The sequence below is a fragment of the Engystomops pustulosus genome, chromosome 6 (genome assembly GCF_040894005.1).
Source record: "Engystomops pustulosus chromosome 6, aEngPut4.maternal, whole genome shotgun sequence".
In the NCBI taxonomy this organism is placed as follows: domain Eukaryota; kingdom Metazoa; phylum Chordata; class Amphibia; order Anura; family Leptodactylidae; genus Engystomops; species Engystomops pustulosus.
The window spans coordinates 168,581,691-168,599,791 of record NC_092416.1 but is presented as its reverse complement, the minus strand read 5'-3'; the positions used below and the strand labels follow the sequence as shown (position 1 = coordinate 168,599,791).

General features: G+C 48.1%; 2 protein-coding genes across 2 annotated transcripts; both read right to left on the bottom strand.

Annotated features, from left to right (window-relative positions):
• Positions 1 to 885: 885 nt before the first annotated feature.
• On the bottom strand, positions 886 to 7,530 carry LOC140064943 (D-erythrulose reductase-like). The gene is made up of 8 exons (XM_072112294.1): positions 7,369 to 7,530; positions 7,200 to 7,297; positions 4,100 to 4,254; positions 3,950 to 3,992; positions 3,771 to 3,870; positions 2,286 to 2,350; positions 1,836 to 1,953; positions 886 to 1,204 (listed from the first exon to the last, which is right to left on the bottom strand). Exons 1-8 carry the CDS (start codon positions 7,418 to 7,420, stop codon positions 1,101 to 1,103), a joined length of 735 nt encoding a protein of 244 aa, XP_071968395.1. The 5' UTR covers positions 7,421 to 7,530; the 3' UTR covers positions 886 to 1,100.
• Positions 7,531 to 10,884: 3,354 nt separating this feature from the next.
• LOC140064944 (L-xylulose reductase-like) lies at positions 10,885 to 17,486 on the bottom strand. Its single transcript, XM_072112295.1, has 8 exons — positions 17,328 to 17,486; positions 17,099 to 17,196; positions 15,084 to 15,238; positions 13,298 to 13,340; positions 13,122 to 13,221; positions 12,972 to 13,036; positions 11,563 to 11,680; positions 10,885 to 11,261 (listed from the first exon to the last, which is right to left on the bottom strand). Exons 1-8 carry the CDS (start codon positions 17,377 to 17,379, stop codon positions 11,158 to 11,160), a joined length of 735 nt encoding a protein of 244 aa, XP_071968396.1. The 5' UTR covers positions 17,380 to 17,486; the 3' UTR covers positions 10,885 to 11,157.
• Positions 17,487 to 18,101: the final 615 nt, after the last annotated feature.

Genomic DNA, 18,101 nt, shown 5'->3' with positions numbered 1-18,101 from the left:
AAAGAAACCGGCACCGATCACTGGGCCTGAATACCAAGCTTCATAACCCGAGGCAAAGGTAGGTAATTATAAGAAATAACCCGGATAACCTCTTTAGGATTTCTCCTCAGTCACAGACAGTGACCAAACCCACAGGTAAAGTGGGAGCAGTCAGCAGTCACCGCTTGTGAATGGGAGAGTTATGTGGTGGCCATAGAAACAAAATGGCCGCCATGTAAACACATAACATCTGCTCCTAAAGAGCAGCTACCTAATAGGCTAAGAATAACCGGATCCCTTTAAGTGGGACTATACATTGACACAATCTGGTTATAATTTACCAGACAACAGACATGAGCTGCCAGAAATCTTCCACCCGTTCAGCACATCCTCGGTGCAAAGCTCAAAAAATGAACGGTCATGAGCCTGAGGTCAAATAAGAAAAACACACAACATTGAAAAGTATTTACCCCCCTCCCCCGGTGGTCACACATGGATTTTATCCATCTATTATAAAAGGGACCCATCTCATCTCCTGACATCCTGTTGCTCTATTATTCCTACTAAAAAGTTATAAATAAATTGGCATCTGGGCGTAAGAATGGTAAGACCAAGTCGCTAGTTTGGGTTGTGTCGCTCCCCTGTTATTCCTCCTGGTAATTTTTGCGAAAACTGGGTTTTGGGTGTAACCATTCTTGATACTCACTGATTGGACAATATCTGACTGTTCAGTGAACAAACTAACAATTGGTAACACCCAGATGTCAAATTATTCACATACATTTCCAGTAGGAATAACAGGAACAGCACAATGCAGAGTTGTTATTTCAGGAGGAATTGACTAAAATTCTTCTTTTCTGTTTCATCTGAGCCGGTGGAAATGTTCTCAATTACCGGGGCCCTGGAGTGTTTCCAGTAATGGTTTATTGATCCGCGCTCTGATGCTACACATAGAAGATTTCATTACACGGCTCGTCCCGGCTATAATCACGTTTCCTCCTGCCAGGAGAACCCAAAGGACAAACAAATACTAAGACGCCTGATCCTCCGGCTGCGGCCGCCAGGTCCGTTCTCCAACCCTGGAATATCCGGGTTCACCTCCAACACGAGGAATATGGGCCTCAGGTTACCAGGAATCCCCCATCCACAGGGAGGCAGGCGCCGGTGATCATAGCGCTTTTATCACTGAGCAGGAAGAGAACGCTGTGGACGACGTCATCCACCTCTGAAAGACAGAACAGGAGATAAGCGGCTCATAGACATCAGGATGCCGCCCATCCTGAAAGGGAACCCATCCATACAAGGTCAAAATGCCCCTTTATTTCAGAAACTAAAGATATCTGATGCCCCAAGCAAGCAAGAGCGATCATGTTATAGAGACATGGCCGCCATCTTGAAAGCCGCCATACTGGATCGAGGGTAAGTATTCCCAATGGGAAGGTGATCATGTAGTAGATCGGTAAAGGGTCTCAAAAATCAGATCTCTAATATCTCTTGTTCAAGATTCTCTGTAGATTCTCATGCGGGTTCATAAGAATTGGATCCTGAACCTTCAGCTCTGTGTTCAGCACCAGTCAAATAGCTGTGTATCACAGGAAACGTTCCTGGTTGTTGTTGCAACTTTCTATGTTACGAATCATCATGATGGGAAAACATGCAATTAAGTTTTTCAGGATGGGATAGAGGCGTGGTTTACCTTATCCCATTCTGGAAAATGTATTTGCATATTTTCCCAGAATCCCCTAATGGCGTCTCAATGGCTATAATTCTCCGCATGCCTACAAGGCGGCCTTAATAGGCAAAGTCTCCATAACCCGACCCAATTTTAAACTAGAGAGTATTTTGAGATTACTCACCAGCAAAGCGGCCTAATGGGATCCGATTCAGCATGGGAGCAGCTTTTTGTGCGTCGCTCCAGTTAGCACGTCCCATGTCAGTCATTACGACAGTGGGGTTCACGCAATTTACACGAATCTGTAAACAAAGAGGAAGGTTCCACCTTGTACCTGGGTATGAAGCCTTCACTTTCCTAGTCCATAAATCTATATGAAGTTACATCCCTTCCCGGCCTCCATAGAGGTCCTGGTATAATTTAGGGAAAGGAGGATTGGCCATATTGAAATCCAATATGCCCGGCCCAGTTTACCCCCACACGTGGTTTGGTAAGTAGGATAAACCACGGCTGTGGGTGACATTGCCCAATCTTCTGATTGGGGAGGGGAAATCACTGTTATTGGACTGGAGGTTGGGGATTCCTATGCAGGGGCCATGTGTGGTGACATTCAGTAACAGCAGCAGATATTCACCTTTTTGGGTCCCAGTTCCAGAGCCATCACCTTAGTCATCATGTCAAGGGCTCCTTTAGTGGCACCTGAAGATAATATAGACAATTATTTTGTACCTTTCCCCCCAAATTACACTTCTATATTGGGGCACATTTACTAAGGGCTTTGCGCTGCACTTTATTCGGACTGTGCACATTCTTCATGGCTAGAACGACCTGCACAGATATTTAAGAAGTGTCTACGCTGGGATTATGGCGCACACATCCCTTTTTGTGGTGCAGCTGCGCGGCTTCCATGCGACACAATTTAGGGGGCATGCCATCGGACGGTCCGACTGATTCGGACCGAGCGCTGTCAAATTGTGTTGGACCCCCTATGTTAAAGGTGCACCACAAAAAAGATGGTGAACTCTGTCGGACCTGAGCAGGGAGGCCAGAGAAACCAGTGACATCACATGGGGGGGGGGGGGGGCAGAGAAACCAGTGACATCACATGGGGGGGGCACAGAAACCAGTGACATCACATGGGGGGGGGGCACAGAAACCAGTGACATCACATGGGGGGGGGGGCACAGAAACCAGTGACATCACATGGGGGGGGGGCACAGAAACCAGTGACATCACATGGGGGAGGGGCACAGAAACCAGTGACATCACATGGGGGGGGGGCACAGAAACCAGTGACATCACATGGGGGGGGGCACAGAAACCAGTGACATCACATGGGGGGGGGGGCACAGAAACCAGTGACATCACATGGGGGGGGGGGCACAGAAACCAGTGACATCACATGGGGGGGGGGGCACAGAAACCAGTGACATCACATGGGGGGGGGCACAGAAACCAGTGACATCACATGGGGGGGGGCACGGAAACCAGTGACATCACATGGGGGGGGGGCACAGAAACCAGTGACATCACATGGGGGGGGGCCACAGAAACCAGTGACATCACATGGGGGGGGGGCACAGAAACCAGTGACATCACATGGGGGCTAGAAACCAGTGACATCACATGGGGGCTAGAAACCAGTGACATCACATGGGGGCTAGAAACCAGTGACATCACATGGGGGCTAGAAACCAGTGACATCACATAGGGGCTAGAAACCAGTGACATCACATGGGGGCTAGAAACAAGTGACATCACATGGGGGCTAGAAACCAGTGACATCACATGGGGGCTAGAAATGACATAGCTCTCTAGCTAAGTAAGACATCATACACTCTGGAAACTAGTGACATCACTTATCTAGCTAGAAAGTAATGACACCAGTGATCACATGGGCTAGAAACTATGACATTACTCGTTTGGCTAGAGGCAAGTGACATCATACAGGCTAGAAAACGATGATGTCACACATCTGGCTATAAGACAGAATGATAAGACACTGTAGTATGATGCAGGGTTAATACATGTCCGTTGCAGCCACGTTGTGAGACATGATGTCACTGCAGACGCAGAGGATTACACGTTGCAGGAAGGATTCTCGGGTTCTAGTACTTACAATAGACAGCGTGCTCCTGTAACGCCACCTGTGACGCCTGGCTGGACACATTGACAATGGCGCCCCCCACTCCACGCTCTATCATCTGCCGGGCTACGATCTGGCGGGAAACATAGGGGACATGTATCATGAACATATCAGACGCTGCTCTACTGCTCTATATTATACCAGTGACTGACCTGTGACACCAGGACGACGGCTCTCACATTCACATCAAAGCTCCTAGAATGTGACAGACACGAGAAGTCACCAGTGGTGGCGCTATAGTGACATTACACAACAAGGAATAACATTTATGTACACCCCCCTTCCTCCCGCTGTACAGTCACCTGTCGAATGCTTCCCGTGTGACGTCCAGGAACGGCTGGAGCAGAGCGACCCCCGCGTTATTCACCAGGAGGTCCACCGCTCCGATATTACACAGCGCAGCCTCAGTCGCCGACCAGTCCCCCAGATCCACACACAGGGTCTCCACACCCGGGCACTGCAAACGTAAGGGGAGACTTATATAAAGCACTGAGATAGGGGGCAGTATTACACTGTATTACCTCCTCCAGTATGTACTCTATTACCTCCTCCAGTATGTACTCTATTACCTCCTCCAGTATGTACTCTATTACCTCCTCCAGTATGTACTCTATTACCTCCTCCAGTATGTACTCTATTACCTCCTCCAGTATGTACTCTATTACCTCCTCCAGTATGTACTCTATTACCTCCTCCAGTATGTACTCTATTACCTCCTCCAGTATGTACTCTATTACCTCCTCCAGTATGTACTCTATTACCTCCTCCAGTATGTACTCTATTACCTCCTCCAGTATGTACTCTATTACCTCCTCCAGTATGTACTCTATTACCTCCTCTAGGGGGGCAGTATGTACTCTATTACCTCCTCTAGGGGGGCAGTATGTACTCTATTACCTCCTCTAGGGGGGCAGTATGTACTCTATTACCTCCTCTAGGGGGGCAGTATGTACTCTATTACCTCCTCTAGGGGGGCAGTATGTACTCTATTACCTCCTCTATTATGTACTTTATTACCTCCTCTAGGGGGGGGCAGTATGTACTCTATTACCTCCTCTATTATGTACTTTATTACCTCCTCTAGTGGGGGCAGTATATACTCTATTACCTCCTCTAGTGGGGGCAGTATATACTCTATTACCTCCTCTAGTGGGGGCAGTATATACTCTATTACCTCCTCTAGTGGGGGCAGTATATACTCTATTACCTCCTCTAGTGGGGGCAGTATATACTCTATTACCTCCTCTAGGGGGGCAGTATGTACTCTATTACCTCCTCCAGTATGTACTCTATTACCTCCTCCAGTATGTACTCTATTACCTCCTCTAGGGGGGCAGTATGTACTCTATTACCTCCTCTATTATGTACTTTATTACCTCCTCTAGGGGGGGGCAGTATGTACTCTATTACCTCCTCCAGTATGTACTCTATTACCTCCTCTAGGGGGGCAGTATGTACTCTATTACCTCCTCTAGGGGGGCAGTATGTACTCTATTACCTCCTCTATTATGTACTTTATTACCTCCTCTAGGGGGGCAGTATATACTCTATTACCTCCTCTAGGGGGGCAGTATGTACTCTATTACCTCCTCCAGTATGTACTCTATTACCTCCTCTAGTGGGGGCAGTATATACTCTATTACCTCCTCTAGGGGGGCAGTATGTACTCTATTACCTCCTCCAGTATGTACTCTATTACCTCCTCCAGTATGTACTCTATTACCTCCTCTAGGGGGGCAGTATGTACTCTATTACCTCCTCTATTATGTACTTTATTACCTCCTCTAGGGGGGGGCAGTATGTACTCTATTACCTCCTCCAGTATGTACTCTATTACCTCCTCTAGGGGGGCAGTATGTACTCTATTACCTCCTCTAGGGGGGCAGTATGTACTCTATTACCTCCTCTATTATGTACTTTATTACCTCCTCTAGGGGGGCAGTATATACTCTATTACCTCCTCTAGGGGGGCAGTATGTACTCTATTACCTCCTCCAGTATGTACTCTATTACCTCCTCTAGGGGGGCAGTATATACTCTATTACCTCCTCTAGGGGGGCAGTATGTACTCTATTACCTCCTCTATTATGTACTTTATTACCTCCTCTAGTGGGGGCAGTATATACTCTATTACCTCCTCTAGTGGGGGCAGTATATACTCTATTACCTCCTCTAGTGGGGGCAGTATATACTCTATTACCTCCTCTAGTGGGGGCAGTATATACTCTATTACCTCCTCTAGTGGGGGCAGTATGTACTCTATTACCTCCTCTAGTGGGGGCAGTATGTACTCTATTACCTCCTCTAGGGGGGCAGTATGTACTCTATTACCTCCTCCAGTATGTACTCTATTACCTCCTCCAGTATGTACTCTATTACCTCCTCCAGTATGTACTCTATTACCTCCTCCAGTATGTACTCTATTACCTCCTCTAGGGGGGCAGTATATACTCTATTACCTCCTCTAGGGGGGCAGTATGTACTCTATTACCTCCTCCAGTATGTACTCTATTACCTCCTCCAGGGGGGGCAGTATATACTCTATTACCTCCTCCAGGGGGGCAGTATATACTCTATTACCTCCTCTAGGGGGGCAGTATATACTCTATTACCTCCTCTAGGGGGGCAGTATATACTCTATTACCTCCTCTAGGGGGGCAGTATGTACTCTATTACCTCCTCTAGGGGGGCAGTATGTACTCTATTACCTCCTCCAGGGGGGCAGTATATACTCTATTACCTCCTCTAGGGGGGCAGTATATACTCTATTACCTCCTCTAGGGGGGCAGTATGTACTCTATTACCTCCTCCAGGGGGGCAGTATATACTCTATTACCTCCTCTAGGGGGGCAGTATATACTCTATTACCTCCTCTAGGGGGGCAGTATATACTCTATTACCTCCTCTAGGGGGGCAGTATATACTCTATTACCTCCTCTAGGGGGCAGTATATACTTTATTACCTCCTCTAGGGGGGCAGTATATACTCTATTACCTCCTCTAGGGTGAAGTATGTACTCTATTACCTCCTCTAGGGGGCAATACAGGCGGTCCCCTACTTAAGAACACCTGACTTACATACGACCCCTAGTTACAAACGGGCCTCTGGATTTTGGTCATTTACTGTACTTTAGTCCTAGGCTACAATAAAAATTTAACAGTTATCACAGGTGTCTGTAATGAAGATGTATTGCTAATCCTGGTTCTTTTGACAATCCAACATTTTTAACATCCAATTGTCACAGAGACCAAAAAAATTTTGTCTGGGGTTACAATGATAAAGTATACGGTTCCGACTTACATACAAACTCAACTTAAGAACAAACCTACAGAACCTATCTTGTATGTAACCCGGGGACTGCCTGTATTACCTCCTCTAGGGGGCAGTATATACTCTATTACCTCTCGGCTCAGGCTCTCCAGGTCCTCAGGGCTACGGCTCAGGGCGATCACTTGGGCTCCCGCAGCTCTCAGCGCCACCGCTACGCTCCGCCCGATCCCTGCAGGAGAAGCCCTGGTCTGTCAGTCAGTGCTGTGCAGGCAGAGGGCGCACCCCGGGACCCGCACTCACCCTTCCCCGCTCCGGTCACCAGGGCTCGGCGTCCCGCAAAGCTCAGCTCCATCCCAGCAGCAGCGAGGAAGAGGGGGAAGAGCTGCGGGCACAGGGGGCGGGGGCACCGGGCACAGAGGCGGGGCTCCTGACACAAGGGGCGGGGCTCCGGGCACAGGATGTTTATTACCTAAAGTAGTGGATAAACTGTGTATGCAGCAAAAAGTGACGGAAGCCCCGCCCCCTCCTGTGTGCAGAGCATTAACTATTGAGACTCCGGGGGGCAGCGGCAGCTCCCTGCATTGGGTAGTTGCACTGTAAGCAATTGCACTTTCACCCTGATGGGACCTGCAGCAGGTCAGTGCTAGTAATATGATTTCTCGGCAGGCCCCAATTGCTGGGGGTGAAATGTGTATAGGGGAGGGGGGCTTAAAGGGATCTTCCAGTTACAACACAAAACTGCCATGAGCCTTGTTCGGTGAGGTAATCTGTGATGTCATTTCCTTCTGCTCCCTCAGACTGTATTCACACACTGCGTTTTCAGTGACATTTACGTAAACGCAACATTGCGATAACAAACACTGAATTTAGTCTAACCTATAAGCAGACTGGAGCAGAGCCGCAGTGCGGGCAGCGCCATTTCCATTCTTCAGTAAGGGGAGAAGCGTAGAGCTGAGTCTGGACTGGAAACATTCGGAACCTACCGTGGTGTACACACTGATCGTCCGCTGATCGGGTATCCGCCATATCTGTACCCACAGAATTAGTTTTTTCTACTCTTTTATTACAAGCTGCTTACAAGGGACAAGTGTCTCTTACAAAGGCGCATTATAACGGAGATAAAAATGACGCAGTAAGATATAGCACATAATAACAAAAACAATACAAGACAAAGGGAAGAGTGAAGTCCTTGCCAAGTGTATGGAGCCCATGAGTCCATCTTATTATGTCTCCAGAGAGGCTTCACAATCCCGGGGGGGGTACACAGCCCCCATCCAGTTACCGGCTTGTGCGAGAAGAAGGCAAGTATTTCCACAAATAACAGGTTAAAGGCCCTATCAACAGAATATGGCCTAACTTGCTGATCAGTTGGGCTCTCCGTGATGAGACTCTCACAGATCTCAAAAACGAAGAATCCAATGGGGTCCCAGTTACCAATGGGGCCCATGTTGCTCCAGGAGAGTAAGGCCGGTGGCACACGTGGCGTTTTGAACCAGTTTTTGGGCCGTTTTCTTAGCAGTCCCTTAAAAAAACGCATCCGTTTTTGACCCGTTTTAATAAAGATAATTGGTAAAACCGGTCAAAAACTGATGCGTTTGGAACGGACTGCTTAAAAGCGGCCCAAAAACGGTCTCAAGATGCCATGTGTATCCCCGGCCTAATGGAGCAGGCGACGGACATGACCGCTCTGCTCCATATATTTCAATGGAGCTGACGGAGACCACCGAATGCGGCGGACCCCAACGGGGTCGTTTTACTCATCTGTGGGGGTCTTCACAGAGACCCCCACCGATCAGCAAGTTAGGCCCTATCCTGTTGATCGGGCCTAACTTTGATTCATAGGAAAACCCCTTTAACCCCTACAGGAACATACACTCACCGGCCACTTTATTAGGTACACCTGTCCAACTGCTCGTTAACACTTAATTTCTAATCAGCCAATCACATGGCGGCGACTCAGTGCATTTAGGCATGTAGACATGGTCAAGACAATCTCCTGCAGTTCAAACCGAGCATCAGTATGGGGAAGAAAGGTGATTTGAGGCCTTTGAACGTGGCATGGTTGTTGGTGCCAGAAGGGCTGGTCTGAGTATTTCAGAAACTGCTGATCTACTGGGATTTTCACCCACAACCATCTGTAGGGTTTACAGAGAATGGTCCGAAAAAGAAAAAACATCCAGTGAGCGGCAGTTCTGTGGGCGGAAATGCCTTGTTGATGCCAGAGGTCAGAGGAGAATGGGCAGACTGGTTCGAGCTGACAGAAAGGCAACAGTGACTCAAATCACCACCCGTTACAACCAAGGTAGGTAGAAGAGCATCTCTGAATGCACAGTACATCCAACTTTGAGGCAGATGGGCTACAGCAGCAGAAGACCACACCGGGTGCCACTCCTTTCAGCTAAGAACAGGAAACTGAGGCTACAATTTGCACAAGCTCATCGAGAATTTGGCGTCAACAACATGAAAGCATGGATCCATCCTGCCTTGTATCAGCGGTTCAGGCTGGTGGTGGTGGTGTCATGGTGTGGGGAATATTTTCTTGGCACTCTTTGGGCCCCTTGGTACAACGCCACAGCCTACCTGAGTATTGTTGCTGACCATGTCCATCCCTTTATGAGCACAATGTACCCTGTAACATCTGATGGCTACTTTCAGCAGGATAATGCGCCATGTCATAAAGCTGGAATCATCTCAGACTGGTTTCTTGAACATGACAATGAGGTCACTGGACACAAATGGCCTCCACAGTCACCAGATCTCAATCCAATAGAGCATCTTTGGGATGTGGTGGAACGGGAGATTCGCATCATGGATGTGCAGCCGACAAATCTGCAGCAACTGTGTGATGCCATCATGTCAATATGGACCAAAATCTCTGAGGAGCTTCCAGCACCTTGTTGAATCTATGCCACGAAGAATTGAGGCAGTTCTGAAGGCAAAAGGGGGTCCAACCCATTACTAGCATGGTGTACCTAATAAAGTGGCCGGTGAGTGTATATGACAAGACTTTAAAACGAAGGGGAGTGGGGGGGGGGGGGGGGGTTAGGAGACTAGGAAAGGTTTCCGCTATGTCCAACACCCTACAAAAAGTATTAAAACATCCCCACCTTATGTCCATGTGTGTATAACACGGATTGGACCCACAGAATTTGGATGGGAATTCCAGAGTTTATGGCTTCAGGCGACCCCTGATTATGTAATCTATGGCAATACTAAAGGAGGGGGCAGGTAGATCCAGTTTCTCCGTCATCTCAGGTTTTGCAAGTAGAGACAGTTCATCCCAGGTACAGCACGTCGCCAATTCACACAGGTGCCAACGCCTGAGCCGGAGGCGCCGTCATTATATATAATACATGTACGGTGATGACATCCGTGATCATTTAATATGACAAGTTTGACGTTTTTATGTTCGATGGAGCATAATGTGAAATAATTCAATTAAGGGGTTGTCTGAAGTTTGAAAAAAAAAACATGTCTGCTTTCTTCCAAAAACAGCGCCTCTCCGGATCATGGGTGGTGCGAGGTATTGCAGCTTATTTCCATTCATTTCTATACATCTGAGCTGCAATACCAGCATGGTGTGGTGCTGTTTATGGTCAGACAACCCCTTTAAGTGTTGCAATGGGTCTTGTAATGGCTATTCTTAGTCTGTTCTCAGTGCCCACCCACTACCAGCTCCTTGGATGTAATACCCAGATATATTCTGTAAGACCCATGCGACCCATTCTTGGGTTAGTGCGTGATCCAATTAGAGGATATGGGGGTCATAGTGTCAAGAGGACCCTCCTGTACCCCAAATTACTAATGGACATCTCAAAAGCAGAATTAGTGATTTATTCTTTCATTCAAATACACTTGAAGCTGTTCCCTTCTAGGACATGGAAGTATCTAACCCCGGAACATGTATGAGCAGAAATTACACATAAGAAAGACCACAGGAAACTTCATGGATACATTAAAGGGTTTGCATAGAAATATGAAGGAGCTGCAATACCAGAGACAACCAAGGGACAGGGGTGGCGCTGTTTCTCTAACATTACATCTTTTAACCTTAGGAACCAAACAGGTCAATCCATCCGGTGCTCGGGCTCAGGAGGTCATGAACCCTCCATCCAGGTTGAGACAGGATCCGGTGATCATGGCGCTCTTGTCACTGAGCAGGAAGAGGATGCCATTGACAACATCATCCACCTCTGGGGGGAAACGGAAGACAAACATTTTTGGAAAACTCATTTAAATTTAGCATTTTGAGCATTTCTGTTGTACATATCCTTAGACGTAGCAGGATTAGAGCTAGATCAAGCAGATTTAGCTACAGATATGGACCCACCCTTAAAGGGAACCTACCAGGTGCATGGGGAGCTTAACCTGGACTTTACAAGGATGCTCCATAGCAGGATGGAAGGACCCCAGGATATAATGGTAATGGGGGTGCCCTGGCTATTGCCTGTAATTGTCTGAAAGGTAATTCATCGTAGAAAACCACCTACACACCAGCAAAGCAGCCCAGAGGAATCCGGCTCAGGAATCCCGCAGCCTTGTGAGGGTCGCTCCAGTGCTCCCGTCCCATTCTAGTCATTACCACCGTGGGGTTGACACAGTTAACGCGGATCTGGAAAAAAAAAGTTAGATTGATGTTCTGCAGCATAATGACTTGTTACTGCCTCAGCATACATCATATCTACAGGATCAGCTGCATGTGGCCACAACCATCAGCTCCTCCTGCTCTATAACATGCTGCAAGCAGATAGGACACTGTGTACAATCTGCTCAGCTCCTCCTGCTCTATAACATGCTGCCTGCAGATAGGACACTATGTACAATATAACTCAGCTCCTCCTGCTCTATAACATGCTGCCTGCAGATAGGACACTATGTAGAATCTGCTCAGCTCCTCGTGCGCTATAACATGCTGCCTGCAGATAGGACACTATGTACAATCTGCTCAGCTACTTCTGCTCTATAGCATGCTGCCTGCAGATAGGACACTATGTACAATCTGCTCAGCTCCTCCTGCTCTATAACATGCTGCCTGCAGATAGGACACTATGTACAATCTGCTCAGCTCCTTCTGCTCTATAGCATGCTGCCTGCAGATAGGACACTATGTACAATCTGCTCAGCTCCTTCTGCTGTATAACATGCTGCCTGCAGATAGGACACTACGTACAATCTGCTCAGCTCCTCCTGCTCTATAACATGCTGCCTACAGATAGGACACTATATACAATCTGCACAGCTCCTCCTGCTCTATATCATGCTGCCTGCAGATAGGACACTATGTACAATCTGCTCAGCTCCTTCTGCTCTATAGCATGCTGCCTGCAGATAGGACACTATGTACAATCTGCTCAGCTCCTTCTGCTGTATAACATGCTGCCTGCAGATAGGACACTACGTACAATCTGCTCAGCTCCTCGTGCTCTATAACATGCTGCCTACAGATAGGACACTATATACAATCTGCACAGCTCCTCCTGCTCTATATCATGCTGCCTGCAGATAGGACACTATGTACAAACTGCTCAGCTCTTCCTGCTCTATAACATGCTGCCTGCAAATAGGACACTATGTACAATCTGCTCAGCTCCTCCTGCTCTATAACATGCTGCCTGCAGATAGGACACTATGTACAATCTGCTCAGCTCCTTCTGCTCTATAGCATGCTGCCTGCAGATAGGACACTATGTACAATCTGCTCAGCTCCTTCTGCTGTATAACATGCTGCCTGCAGATAGGACACTACGTACAATCTGCTCAGCTCCTCCTGCTCTATAACATGCTGCCTGCAGATAGGACATTATGTACAATCTGCTCAGCTCCTTCTGCTGTATAACATTCTGCCTGCAGATAGGACAATAGGGTCAATGTACTATATTGCATAAGGTTTAGTGCAGGGTCACCTTTTGGGGTCCTAGTTCACTCGCCATAACTTTAGTCATCATGTCCAGAGCCGCTTTAGACGCACCTGTAAAAGGGAAGGTCATCAGTAAGTTTTGCTTTATAAAACAGGAGTATGACCCATCCCCGGACACTGGGGTGTAAGTGCTTACAGTACACGGCCACATTCTTCAGTGCAGTCTGAGACGCTTGGCTGGAGACATTGACAATAGATCCGGGGACCCCGCGCTCAATCATCTGACGGATGACGATCTGACGGGTAGACAATGGGGTTACTGTTACCAGACATACATACACAGCATGGGGGGTCATTGCCTCTATCTCTTACCTGTGATACCGGGATCACTGCTCTCGTATTAACAGCAAAACTCCTAAGGAGATAAGACAGGACAATATAGAGCACAGGAGACAATTAAAGGATTAGAATTAAATGGTTGTATACTTCTACAGATTGTATGTGGTATTGCAGCTCAACCTCACACACTTCATCTGCATTGTAGACCTAACTTATTTCTATGTATGCGCTTTAGATTCTGTACTATCCGCAGTCAGCATGTTATAGAGCAGCAGGAGCTGAGCAGATTGTATATGGTGTCCTACCTGCAGGCAGCATGTTATAGAGCAGGAGGAGCTGAGCAGATGTTATATAGTGTCCTATCTGCAGGCAGCATGTTATAGAGCAGGAGGAGCTGAGCAGATTGTACATAGTGTCCTATCTGCAGGCAGCATGTTATAGAGCAGGAGGAGCTGAACAGATTGTATATAGAATCCAATCTGCAGGCAGCATGTTATAGAGTAGGAGGAGCTGAGCAGATTGTACATAGTGTCCTGTCTGCAGGCAGCATTTTATAGAGCAGGAGGGGCAGAGGTGATTGTACATAGTGTCCTGTCTGCAGGCAGCATGTTATAGAGCAGGAGGAACTGAACAGATTGTACATAGTCTCCTATCTGCAGGGAGCAGCTGTCCAGCAAGTAACCCCATTCCACAGCACTTTTAACCCAATTGTATCAGATTAAAGGGGTTCAGCGCTCACCTCCTCCTCCTCCTCTCCCTGCGCGCTGCCGTGTGCCCGCCGTGCTAAGGTGGGTAATGGCAGTGTGCATGTAGCCTAAGGCCGCACACATTGCAGCTAGCTCACAGCCCGTTAGAGGTCCATACCACATGGTCCCGAGGTAGCCAGCACTTTGGCTCTCACCACAACGTGATTGAGCCAGACGGCCATGCTGCAAATTATAAAGCAGGTCCTGTTCTTGCATCTCACTTCTGCTTGCCCCTCTCCTTAGCGATGTATGGCGCACGGCGCCGTATTCCGGGGAAATATAGGACATGTCTTATCTTTCTCCCGAGTACGGAATGGTACGGTGCCGCATGTGTGCCGTATTGCCGGCCTATGGGGGCTGTATATCTGTCTGATGCAGCCTATGCTTGTTTCTGGCTTAATATTTTGTTTTTGAATAATATTACTATAATATATGTATAAAGCCTGGTTCTGCTGCTATAGTTATGTACTGAGCTTGGTTCTGGTGCTTTACTTATGTACTGTGCTTTGCAGGGCAGTTTTTAGACACTTTTGGGATTGGTATTACAAAAGGAGCTTTTCTTAAAAGGAAATCAACCAGTGAAAAAACAAAAAACAAACTACAAATACGCACCCCTACATCTTGATCCGTCTTGATCCCGGCGCCGTCTGTCGCTAAGCTTGACACGTTAGGATCACCTAGAAAATAAAGCTATAAGATGGGGACAAGATGTCCAGCGCTCCGGGCTGCCAATTATGCATGTCCTTACTACCTCCCTCTCGCATGCTCTCAGTGTGGGAGAAGGAGGAGCAGGGTGTGTATAATTAGCAGCCCGGAGAACCGGACATCTTATCCCCACACTCCAGGCTGCTAATTCTAACTTTCTTTGTAGGTGATCCTGGCGTGTCAAGAGGGTGAGTATTTGTATTTTTTGTTGTTGTTTTTTTTCACTGGTTGATATCATTTATGTGCTTTTTAAATGTGGCCCAAAAACTAAACCAACTAATAGGAGGAGTCATATACTATACAGATTTATCATCAAGCCTGTGTGCTGTCCAATGTCAGATGCAATGGCGCATATGCATTTGTCGTACCTGTCAAATGAATCCTGTGTGATCTCTAGAAAGGGCTGCTCATGCGCCACCGCTGCGTTGTTCACCAAGAGGTCCACAGGTCCAATCGAGCTTAGTGCCTCTTCTGTAGCAGGCCAATCCCCCAGGTCCACACACACCGTCTCCACACCGGGGCACTGAGGGAGAATGGATTCAGTCCAGAACCAGGTCTTACAACCTATAGTCACAACCTGTAGTCTACATTGCTTTGCCGAAACATAGAACCCCCACTGGTCCTGTATATAGGCACCAGGCGTATATCAGGAACATGGCGTCATATGTATACACTATTACAGGGCTCCTTCTTATGGTTAATGTACGGTGCCCCCACTGTGACGCAGGTAGCTCGAGGACACCATCAGGTGCACAAGGAGGACACACTAGATATATGGAGGCGCTGTATTTATGTAGATACATTATGGAATGGGAACTTTACACATGTACATTTCTTATTGAGGGAGGCACTGTATACACTGGAGATCAAAATGAGAGAACACAACATTTCCTAAATGTCAAGGTCATTGTGTCGTCCTATGTGACTATATCCTAACAGATGTAAAATAACAGGATTTTAAGCTTATTTCATAGATTGTAGTAAATCAGAGAACACTTTCAGATACCTGCACGTTACTGCCGTGAATCTGGACCCTGTTGCTAATTTCCTTAATTACCGTATATACTCAAGTGTAAGGGGAGGTACCTAATTTCAACATAAAAACTGGAAAAAAACCTATTGACTCGAGTATAAGGCAAGGGTGCAAAATGCATTGGTCACAGCCTCTGAGTATATAACCTGCCAACCCCCCCCCCGTAGTGTATAGGCAGCCAGCCAGCCCCCCACACACATAGTGTATAGCCTACCATCCAGCCATGTAGTGTATAGCCTGCCTGCCCCCCTGTAGTGTATAGCCTGCCAGACCCCCCCCCCCCCCCGTAGTGTATAGCCTGCCAGACACCCCCCCCCCCGTAGTGTATAGCCTGCCAGACACCCCCCCCCCCGTAGTGTATAGCCTGCCAGACACCCCCCCCCCCCGTAGTGTATAGCCTGCCAGACACCCCCCCCCCCGTAGTGTATAGCCTGCCAGACACCCCCCCCCCCGTAGTGTATAGCCTGCCAGACACCCCCCCCCCCCCGTAGTGTATAGCCTGCCAGACACCCCCCCCCGTAGTGTATAGCCTGCCAGACACCCCCCCCCCCCGTAGTGTATAGCCTGCCAGACACCCCCCCCCCCCCCGTAGTGTATAGCCTGCCAGACACCCCCCCCCCCCCGTAGTGTATAGCCTGCCAGACACCACCCCCCCGTAGTGTATAGCCTGCCAGACACCACCCCCCCGTAGTGTATAGCCTGCCAGACACCACCCCCCCGTAGTGTATAGCCTGCCAGACACCACCCCCCCGTAGTGTATAGCCTGCCAGACACCCCCCCCCCTTAGGTATAGCCAGCTGTTTGATGGTGGAATAAAAGTCTACTTTCCTTCATCCTGGAGTGGTGCTTCGTCACTTGTTACAGCTGAATGAGGTTTGTGTCAGAACCTTTCTGAAGGCCTGCACCCGCTTTACCTCTGCACGGTGCTGCTCTACATCGTTTGTTTTGTACTCACCTTTCCAACGTCCCCCATAGGTCCTCTTCTGCTTCCGCTGCTCTGGTGCCTCCTCGGGTCCTTGCTCCTCTTCGGGTCTTCACACTCGGCCGGCACGCACAATGACGTAATTGTTTGTGAGCAGCTGGCATCGCGAAGGGACCCGAAGAGGAGCCGAAGGAACAAAATCCATTAAAAGAATCAAATGGCCACAACCCAAAGTCCTGATCTGAAAAAAGTTGTATATGAAATCACTGGGCAGGCACTGTATATAAAGTCACTTTGGGACTATGTACACCTGCAGATCGCTGTGGGATGTTTTTATTATTATATATATTACAATATATTTGAGTATTTTTATTTCTATGGTGCAGTCCCATACATTACCGGAGAATGGCACACTATCGGGGCATTACCTCCTGCGCCAGGCTCTCCAGGTCTTCTGAAGTCCGACTCACTGCCACTACCTCCGCACCCGATGCCCACAAAGCCTTCACCGTCTCCCGACCGATCCCTACAAGAGAAGCCGCAGATATACCCAAACCCGTCCATGCATCACAAAGCCAAAGTGAATACTGCTACTTCTCCAGCAATGACCACCAGGAAGCTAGTGCTATGGTTAGGACCCATGCTGCGGGCACTTACCCTTCCCTGCGCCAGTCACCAGAGCACGTTGTCCTTTGAAGCTGATCTCCATCCTGGTAGCAATGACAAGTGAGGGTGCGGAGCTCCCAGTAGTCAGATACTATCACCGTACAAGGTGTTGTGTCTGGAAGAAGCACCACTACCCTCAGGGGTAAACAAAACAGGCAAATGCATGTCAAAAAATTACACAACATCGGCCCTTAACCCTTCTATTACCTGAATCTTAAGGCCGCTGCCTATCCAAAAATGGCATTAAAGGGCTACTCCCTACCACATGACCTGGGACATGCATCTAATCTAAAATTTGGAAATTTGGAAAGCTGAATGCAGCCTAGAAATCATCACCGCCAACGTAGAGACTCACACAGATGGTGGCCAGGGGGGGTCTCCTGGTTCGGAGAGAAGGAAACATGCTCCAGCAATCCAAAAAATGTGCTTAAAGGGACCCTGACATCAAGAACAGGCACAATAAAACTTAACCTCCCCCTGTTCCTTTGTTGAGAGGTGCATTCTGGTAAGGACAGGGAGAGGACTTCTCGTCTGTCTAGGCTTAGCGCTGAAAAGACATTGAGCTGTCAATCAAAAGAAGGAAGCGGGGTTCACTAGCAGCCTGGAGAAAACAGGACTCTTTTTCTTTGAATTTGACTATTTGTCTGCTCAGCTGTAATTAAGGTAAATCAACTTTTACAATTATGCTAATGAGTCACAAGGCCTCTGGAGGACTTCACATGCTGTTACACTTGTTGTCTTCCCATCCACCCTCTGGACTTCCTC